The sequence below is a fragment of the Pseudorca crassidens genome, chromosome 1 (genome assembly GCF_039906515.1).
Source record: "Pseudorca crassidens isolate mPseCra1 chromosome 1, mPseCra1.hap1, whole genome shotgun sequence".
Lineage (NCBI taxonomy): Eukaryota > Metazoa > Chordata > Mammalia > Artiodactyla > Delphinidae > Pseudorca > Pseudorca crassidens.
In genome coordinates this window covers 48950746-48967018 of record NC_090296.1, presented here as the reverse complement: position 1 = coordinate 48967018, position 16273 = coordinate 48950746, and the positions used below count along the sequence as shown (strand labels likewise).

The 16273-nt window shown below is 43.8% G+C and overlaps 1 protein-coding gene across 2 annotated transcripts in view; it reads right to left on the bottom strand.

Annotated features, from left to right (window-relative positions):
• NID2 (nidogen 2) overlaps positions 1 to 16273 on the bottom strand; it is a 78694-nt gene that overhangs the window by 39913 nt on the left and 22508 nt on the right. For both annotated transcript variants that reach the window (XM_067735822.1, XM_067735816.1), the window contains exons 5-8: positions 10479 to 10628; positions 9801 to 10046; positions 8378 to 8578; positions 6592 to 6822 (exon numbers count right to left, since the gene is read on the bottom strand). In XM_067735822.1, the coding sequence (XP_067591923.1) occupies positions 6592 to 6822; positions 8378 to 8578; positions 9801 to 10046; positions 10479 to 10628 (828 nt within the window). The remainder of the gene's footprint in view (positions 1 to 6591; positions 6823 to 8377; positions 8579 to 9800; positions 10047 to 10478; positions 10629 to 16273) is intronic.

The following is a 16273-nucleotide window of genomic DNA, read 5'->3' as shown; positions in this document are numbered from 1 at the left end:
CAAGTACAGGGTTTGTTAAGGTGGCAGAGCCCAGTAATTGCGTAAAAATTAAACCTTTGTAACTGGAGGTTCAAATCCTCTCCCTAACAAAATGTTTATAATTAACATCTTAATACTCGTTATCTCCATTCTCCTGAGCCATGGCATTCCTCACATTAATTGAACGAAAAATCCTAGGTTATATGCACCTTTGAAAAGGACCAAATGTCGTTGGACCACATGGCCTATTACAACCTATTGCTGACACAAATTATTCATTAAAGAACCATTACGACCAGCTACATCCTCCATTTCCATATTTATTATTGCACCAATCCTAGCCCTAACCCTAGCCCTAATCATATGAATTCCTCTACCTATACCTTATCCCCTCAGTAATACAAATCTAGGGGTGTTATTTATAATAGCTAGGTCAAGCCTCGCCGTATATCCCATCTTATGATCCGGATGGGCCTCCAACTCAGAATATGTATTAATTGCAGCCCCACGAGCAGTAGCACAAACAATTTCATATGAAGTAATACTAGCAACTATTCTTCCATCAGCCCTTTAAATAAGTGGAACTTTTACTTTCTCAACCCTCATCACAACGCAAGAACATTTATGAATAATCTTCCCATCGTGACCCCTAGCTGTGATTTATCTCCTCTCTAGCAGAAACAAACCGAGCCCCCTTTGACCTAACAACAGAAGGAGAATCTGAACTCATAGCGGGTTTCAACGTAGAATATGCAGCAGGCCCATGCATTATATTTTTCTTAGAATATGCCATTATAATGAATATTTTCACAACAATCCTCTTTCTAGGAGCATTCCACAACCCCCGCATACTAGAACTATATACAACCAACTTTATTATAAAAACACTATTATTAACAGTTTTTTCTCTATGATTTTGAGCATCCTACCCTCGATTCCAATATGATCAGTTAATACATCTACTGGGAACAAACTTCCTACCACTAACACTAGCCCTATACATATGGCACGTCTCACTACCTACTATAACATCAAGCGTCCCTCCACAAACATAAGAAATATGTCTGATAAAAGAGTTATTTTGACAGAGTAAATAATAGAGGTTTAAGCCTTCTTATTTCTAGAATCACAGGAATTGAACCTATCCTTAAGAATTCAAAGTTCTTTGTGCTACCATATTACACTATATTCTTTTTTTTTTTTTTTTTTTTTTTTTTTTTTTGCGGTACGCGGGCCTCTCACTGTTGTGGCCTCTCCCGTTGCGGAGCACAGGCTCAGACGCGCAGGCTCAGTGGCCATGGCTCACGGGCCCAGCCGCTCCGCGGCATGTGGGATCTTCCCGGACCGGGGCACGAACCCGTGTCCCCTGCATCGGCAGGCGGACTCTCAACCACTGCGCCACCAGGGAAGCCCCTATTACACTATATTCTATACTAAGGTCAGTTAAATGAGCTATTGGCCCCATACCCCGAATATGCTGGTTTATATCCTTCCAGTACTAATAAAACTCCATCATCTTTATCATCATCCTAACAACAATTCTCTCAGGGACCATAACTGTAATAACCAGCTCTCACTGACTACTTATCTGAATCGGATTCGAAAGAAATATTAGCCACTATCCCCATCATAATAAAAATGTTCAACCCATGAGCTACAGAAGCGCCCACTAAATATTTTCTAACACAAGCTACCGCATCAATATTACATATAATAGCTTTTATCCTTAACCTATTATATTCCGGCCAATGAACCATTACAAAAATCTTTAATCCAATAGTATCAGTAGTAATAACAATAGCCCTAACCATAAAACTAGGACTATCTCCATTCCACTTCTGAGTGCCTGAAGTTACATAAGGTATTTCATTAATAGCATGCCTAATCTTATTAACATGACAAAAACTTGCACCCTTATTAGTATTATACCAAATTTCACCATCCATTAACCTAAATTTAATACTATCCTTATCCATACTATCTATTATAATTGGAGAGTTATGACATTCTAAAAATCTATTCATCAATTGATGGGCATTTGGGTTGTTTCCACCTTTTGGCTATTATGAAGTTTTCATAAGCTTTTCTTTCTCTTGGTATATAACTAGGAGTAGAGTTACTCAAATAGTAACTTCGTGTTTAACTATTTTGAGAAACTGTTGTTTTCCAGTTACACCATTCTACATGCATACCAGCAACATGTGAGGGTTTCAGTTTCTCCACATGCCCACCAACATGTGCTATTATCCATTTTTTGACCCACCAACATGTGCTATTATCCACATGCATATAAAGTAGTATTTCATTATGGTTTTGATTTTTGCATTTTCCTGATGATGAATGACGTTGAGCATTTTTTTCATGGGCTCATTGGATGTCTTCTTTAGAGAAATACCTATCCAAATTTTTTGCCTATCTTTTAATTAGATTATTTGTCTCATTGAGTTGTAAAAGTTCATATATTCTAGATACAAGTCTCTTATTAAATATATGATTTGCAAATATTTTCTCCCATTCTGTAGGTTGTATTTCACTTTGTTAATAAAGCCCTCTGAAGCACAAAAGTTTTTATTTTTTTATTTTTATTTTTTGGCCGTGCTGTTGGCTTGCAGGATCTTAGTTCCCCAACCAGGGATTGAACCTGGACCACAGCAGCACTGAATCCTAACAACTGGACCACCAGGGAATTCCCAGAAGTTTAAAATTTTGATGATATCCTATTTATCTATTTTTTCCTTTTGTTGCTTGTACTTTTAGCATAATATCGAAGAAACCATTGCCAAATTCAGGGTCACAAAAGTTCACCCCTAAGTTTTTTCTAAAATTTTAAGTACATTAAGGCCTTTGACCCATTTTCAGTTAATTTTTGTATATGGTGTGAAGTAGAGGTCCATCTTCATTCTTTTTCTAATGAGTATTATTCAATTTTACTGCAATTCTTGTTTGTCTAGAAATAGATTTATCAATACTTCAATATTTTATAATGCTTTACAATTAGGCAAAACGCTTTCAGGTTTGCATATGCAACGTCTATATATGCAATTTCATTTAATTGAAGTATAGCTGATTTACATTATATAAGTTTCAGCTGCATAACAGTGATTCAATATTTTTATAAATCATACTCCATTTATGGCTATATTCCCTGTGCTGTACAGTATATCCTTGTAGGTTATTTATTTTATATATGGTAGTTTCTACCTCTTAATCCCCTACCCCTACCTTCTCCCTCCCCTCCATCCCTCTCCCCACTGGTAACCACTAGTTTGTTCTCTACATCTGTCTATTTCTGTTTTGTTATATTCATTTCATTCATGTTTGTTTTTTGGATTCCACATATAAGTTACAGTATACAGTATTTGTCTTTCCCTGTCTGACTTATCTTACTAAGCATAAAACCCTCCAAGTCCATCGTGTTGTTGCAAATGGCAAAATTTCACTTTTTCATGGCCAAATAGTATTCCTGTGTGTGTGTGTGTGTGTGTGTGTGTGTGTGTGTGTGTGTGTGTGTGTACCAAGTGTTCTTTATCCATTCATCTGTTGATTGGCACGTGGGTTCCCTTCCATATCTTGGCCATTGTAAATAATTGTGCTATTAACATTGGGGCACATGTATCTTCTCGATTTTTTTTTTTCATTTTCTTCAGATACATACCCAGGAATGGAACTGCTGGATCATATAGTAGTTCTATTTTTAGTTTTTTGAGGAACCTTCAAACTGTTTTCCACAGTGGCTGCACAGATTTACATTCCTACCAACAGTGTACAAGGGTTCCTTTATCTCCACATCCTTGTCAACACATTTATTTGTGTTCTTTTTGATGATAGCACCTCACATCTGTCAGAATGGCTATCTCATTGTGGCTTTGATTTGTATTTCCCTGATGATTAGCGATGTTGAGCATCTTTTTCATGTACCTATTGGCCATCTACATTTCCTCTTTGGAAAAATTTCTACTCAGTTCTTCTGCCCATTTTTCAATGAGTTGTTTGGGGGTATTTTATGTTGATTTGTATGAGCTATTTATATATGTTGGATATATATGTTGGATATGTTGAGTATCTTTTCATGTGCCTGTTGGCCACCTGTATGTCTATTTTGGAAAAATGTCTATTCAGGTCTTCTGTCCAATTTTTAATTGGGTTATTTAGTTTTTGGCATTGAGTTTTATGAGCTGTTTATAAATGTGTGGGTTTATTTCTGGGATCTCTATTCTGTTCCATTGATTTATGGGTATGTTTTTATAACAGTACCATACTCTTTTGATTACTGTAGTTTTGTAGTATAGTCTGAAGTCCGGGCACATGATACTTCCAGCTTTCTTCTTTTTTCTCAAGGTTGTTGTGGCTATTTGGGGTCTTCTGTGGTTCCATATAAATTTTCAGATTATTTGTTCTAATTCAGATTATCTGTTTTCATTCCTGTGAAAAAAAATGTCCTGGGTATTTTGATAGGGATTGCATTAAATCTGTAGTTTGTTTTCACTAGTATGGACATTTTAACAATATTAATTATTCCACTCCATGAACAGGCATATCTTTCCATTTCTTTGTATCATCTTCAATTTTCTTCATAAATGTCTTATACTTTTCAGAGTATGGGTCTTTCACCTCCTTGGCTAAGTTTATTCCTAAGTATTTTATTCTTTTTGATGTGATTCTAAATGGGTTTTCTTGCTTTCTCTTTCTGATAGTTCATTATTAGTGTATAGAAAAGCAAGACTTGTGCACATTCATCTTGTATCTTGCAACTATACTGAATTCATTTATTAGTCATAATAGTTTTTTGGTGGAGACTTTAGGGTTTTCTCTATATAGTGTCATGTCATCTGTAAATAGTGACAGTTTTACTTCTTCCCTTCCAATCTGGATGTCTTTTCTTTCTCTTGTCTTATTGCTGTGACCATCTTCATCCTTTTGCATGTGGATATCCAGAGTTATCCCAGAACCATTTGTTAAAAAGGCTACTCTTTCTCCTTATTGAGTTGTTTTGGCATCCTTGTCAAAAATCAATTGACTGTAAATGTGAGTGCTTATTTCTGGATTCTCACTTCTATTCCCATTGATCTGTATATCTATCCTTATTCGAGGACCACACTGTATTGATTACTCTTAAGCTTTGAAATCAGGAGGTATGATTCCTCCAACTCTGTTCCTTTTCAAGATTGTTTTGGCTCTTCTGGGTTCTTTAAATTTTTATATGAATTTTAGGATCACCTTTTCAGTTTCTGCAAAAAAGCCAGCTGATAGGATTGTGTTGAATCTATAGATCAATTTAGAAAGCACTGTCATCTTAACAATATTATGTCTTCTGCTTGTGGTTTCCAAGGGGGATGGTGGGGAGGGGAAGGGATGGATTGGGAGTTTGGGGTTAGTAGATGCAAACTATTACATTTAGAATGGATAAACAAGGTCCTACTGTATAGCACAGGGAACTATATTGAATCTCCTGGGATAAACCATAATGGAAAAGAAGAAGAATATATATATGTGTATAACTGAGTCACTTTGCTGTACAGCAGAAATTAACACAGTATTGTAAATCAACTATATTTCAATTAAAAAATAATTTAAAAAACACAATATGTCTTCTGATCCATGAACTTAAAATGTTTTTCCATTTATTTAAGCCATCTTTGTTTTCAAAAACATTTATAGATGTCAATGTAAAAGTATTGCACTTATTCCTAAAAATTTATTCCTAAATGTTTTATTCTTTTGGAAATGGAATTTTTCTTAATTTCCTTTTCAGTTTACTCATTGCTACTTTATAGAAATACAATTAATTTTTGTACACCGATCTTATATCCTGCAACCTTACTGAACTACTATTAGTTCAAATAGTTTTTTTTTAATTAATGAATTCCTTAGTTTTTCTACAAATAAGATCATGTCAAAGGAGAACAGAGATAATTTTACTTCTTCCTTTCCAATCTAGATCGCTTTTTTTTTTTCTTCATTTTCTTGCCTAACTGCCCTGGCTAGAACTTCCAGTACAGTGATAAAGTGTCAAGAGCAGGCATCTTCTTTCTGATCTTAGAGGGAAAGCAACCAGTCTTTCCTCATTAAGTATGATGCTAATTTGGTTTTTTTCATACATGCAAGTTCTATTTCACTTTGTTCTTCTAGGCACTGGCTCTTTGTCCCACCTTGATTTGGTGAAATCCTTCTCATCTTTTAAGTTTTAGCTAAAATTTCACTTCATTGGGGACATCATTCCTGAACCTTGCAACTAGGCTCACAGCACCCTGCACTTATCACAATCATAACAAATATCTGTCAGCATCAATCTCCCTCCTAACTTGGCCACACCTTGTTCACAGGTGTATCCCCAACACAGACAGCACACACAATTGGGTGTTGCAGCAAACCAGCCTCATGTACATGCTCTATTCCTGATCTTGGCAGGAACACTATTCTAAAAGTTCCATTTCTACCTCTCAAGGACAGGACCCTGCTTTAATTCATCCTTACACCCAGCACCTAACAGAGCCTGGCACTCAGTTACCCTTAGTAACCTATGTGAATCATTCTGAGGCCACTCAAAAGGCATGAAAGAAAGAAGGTTGGATGTAATTTTTGCCCAGCAATAACAAAAAAGGGAAACCATACCTTCAACAGGGCCAATCTGATTGGTCACAGCGAATCTGAGCACTTTTTCTTCATCCGTGTACAAGGCAAAGACCCGGTCCACATTCAGCTGCTGGGTGGTGGGGATGACCCGGTGTCTGGGGCCATGCCTGCATGCCTGGTAAGTGATGTTCTGGTGGAGGCGGTAGGACCGTGTTTGGTTGACGGCACCCAACGTGAGGGAGTAGGCTCTGGAACTTGTGGAGGTCACAGCTGCAATAGACATTATTCAGTCAAACGAGGACATTTACAGATACTAAATACAGAGGCTTTTTATGTGAGGTGAGTTTCTCTGCACAGTTTTTCATGTAGTTGCTGGAGCATGTCCCCTTGGGAAGTTTGAGCTTATATGGGAAACCTGCAAGGCGGTCCCAAGAACCCACATAGATGTAAAACCAAAGCACTGAGAGGCAGGAGGTATAATGGCTGCCGTCAATATTCGCAAAGAATGACTTTACTATATGCCAGCTATGCCCAGCACTCTATAAGCAGTGCCTCATTTATTCCTCACAACAGCCAGTGAGGTGGGCCCTGCCATCTTGTGTGGAGAGTCTCACAGAGGTTAGAGAGTTAATTAAGTAGTCTAAGAAGCAAAGCTGGGGGCTTCCCTGGTGGTGCGGTGGTTGAGAGTCCACCTGCCTATGCAGGGGACACGGGTTCGTGCCCCGGTCCGGGAAGAACCCACATGCCGCGGAGCGGCTAGGCCCGTGAGCCATGGCCTCTGAGCCTGCGTGTCCGGAGCCTGTGCTCCGCAACGGGAGAGGCCACAACAGTGAGAGGCCCGCGTACCGCAAAAATAAATAAATAAAATAAGAAGCAAAGCTGATATGCAGAGCCGGAACTGGAACTCAAGTTGGCCTGACTCTACCCCGCTCCCCCCAAGTTTTCAACCAATCCATCCATCAGTGCACAGAAGACTTCCAACACCTTGCACTTAAGTCTGGAGGCTTCTGGGGAAAGGGGTGGGGGTCTTTTATCTCCACCTGAGTGCAGAGTTGGGAGGCCAGGCAGTTTTCTAGCCATCAGCTACCCTGTGCCCAGGCCAGATCTCTGCTGCCCATTCACTTCCCTGTGCCTCTTGCCTGGCTTCCAGCTCTCACACCGCACGAGAAGCAAAGGCACAACTCAAAACAAACCCCTGTGCTGCAGGACAGCAACTGAGATTGGGGCAGCATCTCAAAATCAGGGGGTGTCTTACAGAACACATCACACCTTACACATATCAACCATGTAAGAGAGACAGAAAAGGGGTGATTATTCTCATTCTAAAGATGAGAAAATAAGCTCTCAGACAGTAAGTGATCTTACTCCCCACATACTTTAAACTCATCCGTAAGAATTCCTGTCTTCCGACTCCAAATCTAGTGGTAGTTTTGCAACACCGTATGGCATCTCTGATTTCAAAGCAGGCTGAACCAAGGTTACAGAACAAGTATAAATTCCAATAATCAATATTTTTCCACAGCCCAGAGAGCAGGACGGTTAAAAACTGTACAAAATTATACCATCCCTCCCCAGCCCATAGACAAGGTTGTTATTATATTATCATCTGCAAATATTGGGTAGGGATGTTGATATTCTTGTGTACAACAGCCATCACTTTTCTCACACTAATAAAATAACGAGAATAATAAAAACAACACTGAGCTCATTTCATGTGTCACACACTGTTCTATAAGGACATTCCACGTAGTCACTCACATAATCCTCACAACTATCTCGTGAGATGTGCACCATCCCCATTTTACGGAGAACTGGTTGCACGTACCTGAGTCCGAGTAGTGGTAGAGCTCCTTGTAGGGAGCTATGTGGGCTGTGAAGTTTGCTGGGATGTAAGGCACCTGGCCTTGAATGTTGGTTTGAATGCTCAGATAGTTCTCTGGGTCCAGCCCCTCAGCAGTTTGAGTGATTCGAACCCTTTCCTCTCCTGGGTAGAAAGTAACTTCCATGTCATGGATAAAGGTAGCACCTGGAGAGGAAAAAAATCCAGCACAGGGATGAAAGGGGGCCTTGCATCTTCCAGCAATAATCACCAGTTCATACTTCCACTTCCCAGTTTCTCCTACTGTTGGGGATGGTGCCTAAGGAGATCTGATAACCAAGGTTAAGTACTATCAGCTGTTGATCTCACCAGTTCCCCGAACTTTCTGTTAAAGAGCATGGTTCCACTCTATCCCATCTCACACTGCTTCTCTTTGTAGGAACTTGTTTTCTGTGAAAAATAAACCCCTAGGAACATCCTTGACCTTTCTCTTTCTATGGCTGTCAGACTTAACAAAAACAATCAAAAATCCCCAGGACACCTATTTACATTTGAATATCAGATGAATAAAAAACATTTTTAGTATAAGTATGTCCCATACAATATTTGTGGCATACTTATACTAAATTATTCAATTATTGTTTATCTGAAATTCAAATGTGACTAGGTATACTGTATTTTATTTATCTACTTTTGACTCAAGGTTTTATCAAAACTTGATTAAAAGCAAGATCTTACAAATGCCTATTGAGCTCTACGGCTGGAGGGCCACTTTATTTTATTGCACACTTTATGTGCAATAAAGGGGTAGTGAGGTGAGAAGCCAAGAAGTATTCTCTACACCCTTGCTATCAAAGGGTGGTCCTTAGACCAGCATTATCATCTCCTGGAAGCTTGCTAGGAAAACAGGATCACAGACCGCCCCCAGGCCCGCCACCCCCGGCCTGCTGAATCAGAACTTGCACTTTCCCGAGGCCCCAGGTGACGTGCAGGTGGGTTAAAGTCTGAGAAGCACCGTCTATACTAGTATAGATCAGAGTCATCAGGGGACAAAGAGGAAAGGCACCCTTCCCCCATGGAGTAAAATCATCTCCAGATGCCCTGGAACTACCACCTGCATCCCTCTTTGGCAGATCTGTGAGTGACAACCGAATTACATGGAGTCTGACAAAGCAGCGTCAAGGGTTCTTGAAGGTAGGAGGGCACGAATGCTCCACATGGGATCATCTTATTTCTCAGAACAACCTGGAGAACCTTTAGAAGAAATCACTGTCTTTTAAAAACAGTCCTGCAAGGCCAAACCATCCCCAACTACCTCGGGGCAGAAAAACTACACCTGTGTGGCTCTGAAACATTGCACAACTGACTACTGAATGAAAACCCAAGGCTCCACGCCGCCAAAGCCATGGTGACCTGCGGCCCTCCTCACCTGTGAGGCTGAAGCCGTTCTCCCAGCCTGGTTTTTCTAAAGCAAAGAGCCAGCCAAACAGGCCTCCGATCGGCGTGAGCGGGAGAAGGGCCTGGGCGGCGGGCTGCGGGATGTGGCCGATGGCCAGGTAGGCTCTGCCGTCGTCGCCCACCACATAAGCGTGCAGGTCCGCGTCGGTGAAGTGCACGGGCGTGTGGCCCACGCGGAGGTGCCCACTCACCTTCCCATTGACTCGATGAGGTGTCCCTGAGAGACAGCAAACCCCGTCAGCCTTGACCGTTGTCCACATGCACAGATAAAAACTATCCCACTGACAACTCCCCACACTCCACCTTCAGCCTTTTTCGCAACTCCCTAACCCAGCCGCTACCCACCTAGGTACAAAACAGACCTGCCTTTGATCTCACTTCTCCCAACCTCCCTCTCTCCTGTCCACTTGCACCCTAAGGAGCTAGCCAAAAGGGAGGAAACATTTCTGTTTAATCCTCAAGTTGGGAAATCAGCTGAAACATGTTCATTCCTCAGACTTTTATGGAGCACCTGCAAGTTGCTTAGGCTTTGATTCAAGCAGTAGAGACACAAGGTCCATAAACAGAGCTCACAGTGGCAGCTGGAAACAGCAAGCGACAGAAACAGACCCAGAGCAGCTCCCGCCCCAATCAAGCCAGCACCCCTCACCTTTGGGCAGACAGTGCTTCCCATTCCCATAAAACCTGGACTGGCAGTGGCAGCAGAAGCCCGTGGCATAGTCGGTGCAGAAGGCGTGCCGGGAACAGCGCTCGTGGTTGTGTTCGCAGGTCTCCTTGTTGGCAGTGTTGTACATGAAGACTGGAAAGTAAAACAAACTTGCATGTAAAGGACAAAGTGATTCCAGCATCATGGTTGCCAAGGTTCATCACGGACACAGCATCTGCTGTGTAATAAACAAATGGGGTTTTAATAATTAAGAGACGGAAATAACATTCAACTCAGGGGAATTAACTTGCTTTGTCTGCTGGCAAGAAGTACTGCTGACTGCTCCCATCTGGTCTCTCTGCAGAGCTGGTGAGCGAGGATGAGACTGCGCCCCTCGGTGCAGTGACAGGAAAGCCAACCAGAAGTACGTGTTAGGTTGAACTGCCATTTTCTGGGTCAAAAATGGCCAAAGGTCAGCAATTTTATACGGTTCAAACTAATATTAATGAGCTCCCGAGAGGAAGACCGAAGAGAGAAACTAACGAACACGGTCTTATGTCTAACCATTCTTTTACTTTTGGTAACCTTGAACTTGAAGAGAATAACCTATAGCTTGTCTTACTTCCCAGAAAAGAATTTTTTTTTCTGAAAGAGAAGAAGGGCATTGAAGAAAGAACACACACACACACACACACACAAACCCTAAAGAAAGTGTATAGGAGGCAGGTGGAGATGGAGGGGAAGGAAACAGGGAGCCCAGCTGTGAAAGGCTCTGTGCCTTTGCAGGGTTTCTCATGGTGGGTGTGGCCCGAGCCGGATGTCAGGGCAGCAGAGGAGAGCCTGGCCATAGTCACCATTCTCTAGGAAGCCACGTGGACCTGGGTAAGCTCAGTGCTCCAGTAGCTGTTCCTTCCAGCTCTCGCTTATTCTGCCCATTAAAAAAAAAAGAGAGTCATTTGTGCTACCAAGAAACAAAGGAACTGGAGCAGATGCTATTGTCCCTAAAGGGAAATGGCCAAGGAATTGGGGTGTGGCTGGGGGTTGCTGACAGATAAGAGAAAGCTTTGTCCGGGACACAGGGGATGATCCCAATCCCAGGCACGGCCACCAGGAGGCAAAGTGGCTGTGCACACCTCTGCCTCTGCATCCCCCGGAGCAGGAGTTGGGTGGAGACTCCAGGAGCCGCCTGAGCAAAGATGGCACAAAACTCTAGTGCTGGACTCCAGTGCTGTTGTGGGGTGCCGGCTCCCAAGGAAGACAGATACCCTGCTCCTGGGAAAAACCGGGTGGCAGTTGTGTTCCACATCTAGGTCTGAAAAGGAGGAAATGGGAAGGGGAAGAAGAAATGGAAAGATCAGTACTTACCCAGTATTCCGGGGAGAACAGAAAACAAACCAACGGTGGGGCAGGGTGGGAACGTAGCACCATAGAAGTAACAATGGAGCCAGCGTAGACTTGTATCAGCAAGTGAGAATATAACAAGGTGAACATTGAAAGAGTGCCTAATATGTGCCAGGTACTATGCTATGAACTTTATTAACTCTTTTAATTTGCACAAGAGGGAATTTTTAATCCCTGTTTTGCAGGTAAACAAGTGAGGCAAAGATTAAGGTGACTCTCCTGAAGTCACACAGGCAGTAGGTGGTGGAGTTGGGATCTGAACCTAGGAAGTCTGGCTCCAGATTCTTGACAGCTGTACTCAACCACCCTCTGGCAGAGCTCAAGGACATCGATCACGAGAGCCAGGCAAAGGATCTGCTCAGGTGACTGGGGTTAATCAACACAGGCTTCGGACAGTCAGGTTTGAGTCCTACTTTATAAATAAGGCTACATGGGAGAAGACAGCAGAGATTGTCCAGATGGCTGTCACAGCTGACAGAAAAGCACAGGTAGGAGAACTGAGTAGCAGCAGCAGTGTTAACTTCTGGACAGTATTTAACTGCTGCTTACAGATTCTTGAGAAAGAAGTGAGCTGAGGGTTGGCAGGGCGGACGATCTTGACTCAAGTGGAATATCTGACTGGGAACAGGCCTACACAGCTGAGAAATTCCAGTTTGATAAAAATAGAAAATTAGGCATCACCATGAACACTTTTTTCCCCTCCCGCCTTTTTTTTTTTTTTTTCTGGTACGCAGCCCTCTCACTGTTGTGGCCTCCCCCGTTGCGGAGCACAGGCTCCGGACGCACAGGCTCAGCAGCCATGGCTCACGGGCCCAGCCGCTCTGCGGCATGTGGGATCTTCCCGGACCGGGGCACGAACCCGCATCCCCGGCATCGGCAGGCGGACTCTTAACAACTGCGCCACCAGGGAAGCCCCCATGAACACTTTTTAAAACAGGAAAGTGACACAAAACTCAAGGCAGAAAAACAGAATGGATAATAAAGAAGATTATAAGAGGTTGCTGTGAGAAAATGATGTATCATTATCTATACCATTGGTTTAATAAGGGGGGGAAATTCCAGTCTGAGTAAAAAATAAATGAATGTAACTTGTCAAAATCTTGGGGTTTTCCAGCTCTGAAAAGTCACAAGTATTAAGAAGCAGCCCCTGGAGGGACTGGCACAGTTGTGAGTGTGTTCATGGCATCGGCTGCCATCAGGACTCTCCCTCCAGAACACAAGGGAAGCAGGGGCAGCAGAGGGTCCCAAGTTCTGACGTCCAACAGCAGCCTGACTCAGGTGGCTCTGCAGAAACCACAGAAATGCACCGTGTGTTTCCTCCTCTCCAAAATCAGGATGACACCCCTTCTCACACCTCATTGCCAGAAATCACATTATTTCTTGGTACTCCTGAGCACCAAGGTAAAAAGACAACCTGATGCAGGACTAAAAGGTAGTCATTTTCAGGAAATTCAGGTAAAAATAAAATCACATTAACACTGTTCTGCCCTCAAATTAAAGAAATGATGGGTTTGTATTATGTTCCGTCTATTTGTTGTTTTGTGAAGATCCCTCTTCTAAGAGAGGATTATGAAACAGGGAGAGATGAACTGGAGGAAGACTACAGATGTGTTGAGTTGGGTTAATTGAACTAAAATACTAGGAGGAGGCATGGCTTTTCTATGGGTAAAAAGAGAGGCTCAGCAGTGCAGCCAGCAACTTACAAATGCAACTGTGATAAAGTTTATAAGTTCATGGACACGCAGACCACACGTTTCTAACAAAAAATAAGTTAGGGCCCCATGAAAGGCTATTATGAGACTGAAACTATACTTACGATGGGTTAAATTAACTATTGGTAAGCTGGCTTGGGGATCTTTTTCAAGTGTGTGTGTGTGTGTGTGTGTGTGTGTGTGTGTGCGCGCGCGCGCGCGTGTGTGTGCGCATGTGTGTGTGTGTGTGTGGAGAGCTGCATGCCCAGGATGGGACTTACTGAGCCAAGAACACAAGCTCAGCCTTCCAGCCCACGCCAGTCACACCGGGGAAAGATGGGTGCGCTCCTAGACAGAGGAACACCGGGACCCCTTTTCTGTGCCTGCCTTCACATGCAGACGTGCACGTGTAACACTGACAATGTCAGCTTAGATGAAAGGTAAATGCCTGTTACAATTTTCTTTCATTCTTTCAGTAATTCAAACAAATACTTATCGAGCACTCCCTATGGGCCCGGCACTGGACTAGGAATTAGGGATACAGCTGAGAACAAAAGAGACAAAAACTCCTGTCTTGGAGCTTACATTCCCCCCTCTAGGCAGCAGTCAACAGACAGGTCAATTATTCAGTACGGCGGATGGTGTCAAGAACTGTGCAGAAGCTTAAAGTAAAAGAACAAGAGGGCTGGAGACAGAAGTGACTTTGCTTCTTTTAAATGACACAGCCACGGAGCGCCTGGGGAGAGGATGAGCTTTGGGCAGAGGCCTGGAAGAGGAGAGTATGAGTGAGGGTAAGAGCTCCCGTCAGGCTGGCGGGGCACGTGGGAGGGACGGGGCAGGGAGACGGGAGAAGGCAGGAGAGGTAATCCTGGCCAGTTCTCACCCGTCGGGCCTCACAGGTCAAGGGAAGGATTTGGGCTTTAGTCTGAGTGAGGGGGGGGGACGCTGCTGGGGAGCAGAAGAGTGCCACGGTCTGACTTACAGGAACCTCAGGAATGAGCCGGTGCCTTGATAGTAGGAGGTCCTGGTGGAGAGGATGAGAAGAGACCAAATCTGGAGTTGTTTGAAGGTGGAGCTGCCGGGGTTTGCTGATGAATTGGATGGAGGGAGAGAAGGAGTCGGGGGAGGGTAGAGAGAGGGAAGGAGAGCAGGGTGGGGAGGACAAGCGGAGAAAGAGAGGGGTCCACGGGGATGTTCATTTCCTGGCGTGGGAACTGGAAGGCTGGGGGTGCCATTTACGGGAGCAGGTCTGTGGCAGCTCAGCTCCCGCGATGCCTTTGAGGCATCTGGGACGCTTCAGCCCGCCCCTGACACGGTCTTATACCCTCAGCACGGCACTACTCAACCATTCAGAGGGACAGCTGCGTTCCTCCCTAGGGATTCTGGGAACCACTGCATCAGAATCACCTGGGATACCAGTTAAAAATGCAAATTCCCAGGGCACACCTTAGACCTACCAATTCAGACTCTCGATAGGCGGATCCCACGAGTCTCTACCTCAGCCACTCCTGGGGTGACTCTTACGTCCAGTGAGGAAAATGTTCAGGATATTTGCAAACTTTCCATTTCTGAGCCAGAGAATGCTGATTAATGTAGTGAATGAATTTCATCTGACCAATTAGCTCCTGGGGGTGGCTGGGATTTCAGGGAATGCTCTAGCATTCATTCCTGGCCTGGCTGAGAAGTGGAACGCTGTGCTTATGGCCCACTTAGGCCAAACCCCCAAGCGGGGCACGTGAAGATCCTTAGTGGACGGAACCGGGAGCCCAGGAGCCATCTCCCTTCCCTGAGGAAGGGGGAGAACAGGACCTAGAAATGTGACCCCACGTGTGGCTCTCTAACCAGGGAAGAAAAGCCAGGCGTCTGGCCAAGGTGACTTCTCAAATTTCTATGGGAACTGCAGGTGGATTCAAAGATGCTGAATTCCGTGAAGGTGGGGGAATCAGTGTCTAAATCCCAGCTGGATGAGATGTGCAGTGAGCAGATGCAAAAACAAAGGGCACTTTTTCTTTTTCTGTGGTCGTTTCTATGCCTCTGTACCTCACAGCTTTGAATGTGTTTTCACACACTTCTTCCTATTGTGGTGAGGAGGTGGTATCCCCTCTTTACAGATGACACCAATGAGGCCCACAGAGATTATAGGATCTTCTGGCTCTAAATCCCACGCCCCTTGCATTATACCAGCAGTACTCAACTGTGACGGGCTTCAGAATCACCAGGGGACCTGGTTTAAAAAGGCAGATTCCGGGGACTTCCCTGGTGGCCCAGTGGGTAAGACTCCGCCCTCCCAATGCAGGGAGCTTGGGCTCCATCCGCACTCAGGGAACTCGATCCCACATGCGTGCCGCAGCTGAAAAAAGATCCCGCCTACCACAACTGAAGATCCCGTGTGCCCCAACTAAGACCCGGCGCAGCCTAAATAAATAAATATTTTAAAGATAAATAAAAAGGCAGATTCTGGGTCAGAAGGTGGAGGAAGGGTGTGGAATCAGCATTTTAAACCAGGGCCACGGGAGAAATAGCCACAAGTGGATTAGAGCCAAACTTTGAGAAATATAGTTTGCATTCCACAGATTCCTCTCTCCTGAATTTTACCCACTGGGGCAGGCTGTCTTCCAGACCCTCCGGGGACCCACGCTCTGCCTCGCAGCTCCTGTCGCAGAGAGTCGAAAACGATAGGGACAAGTCGGCTGGCAGCTCGGGCCC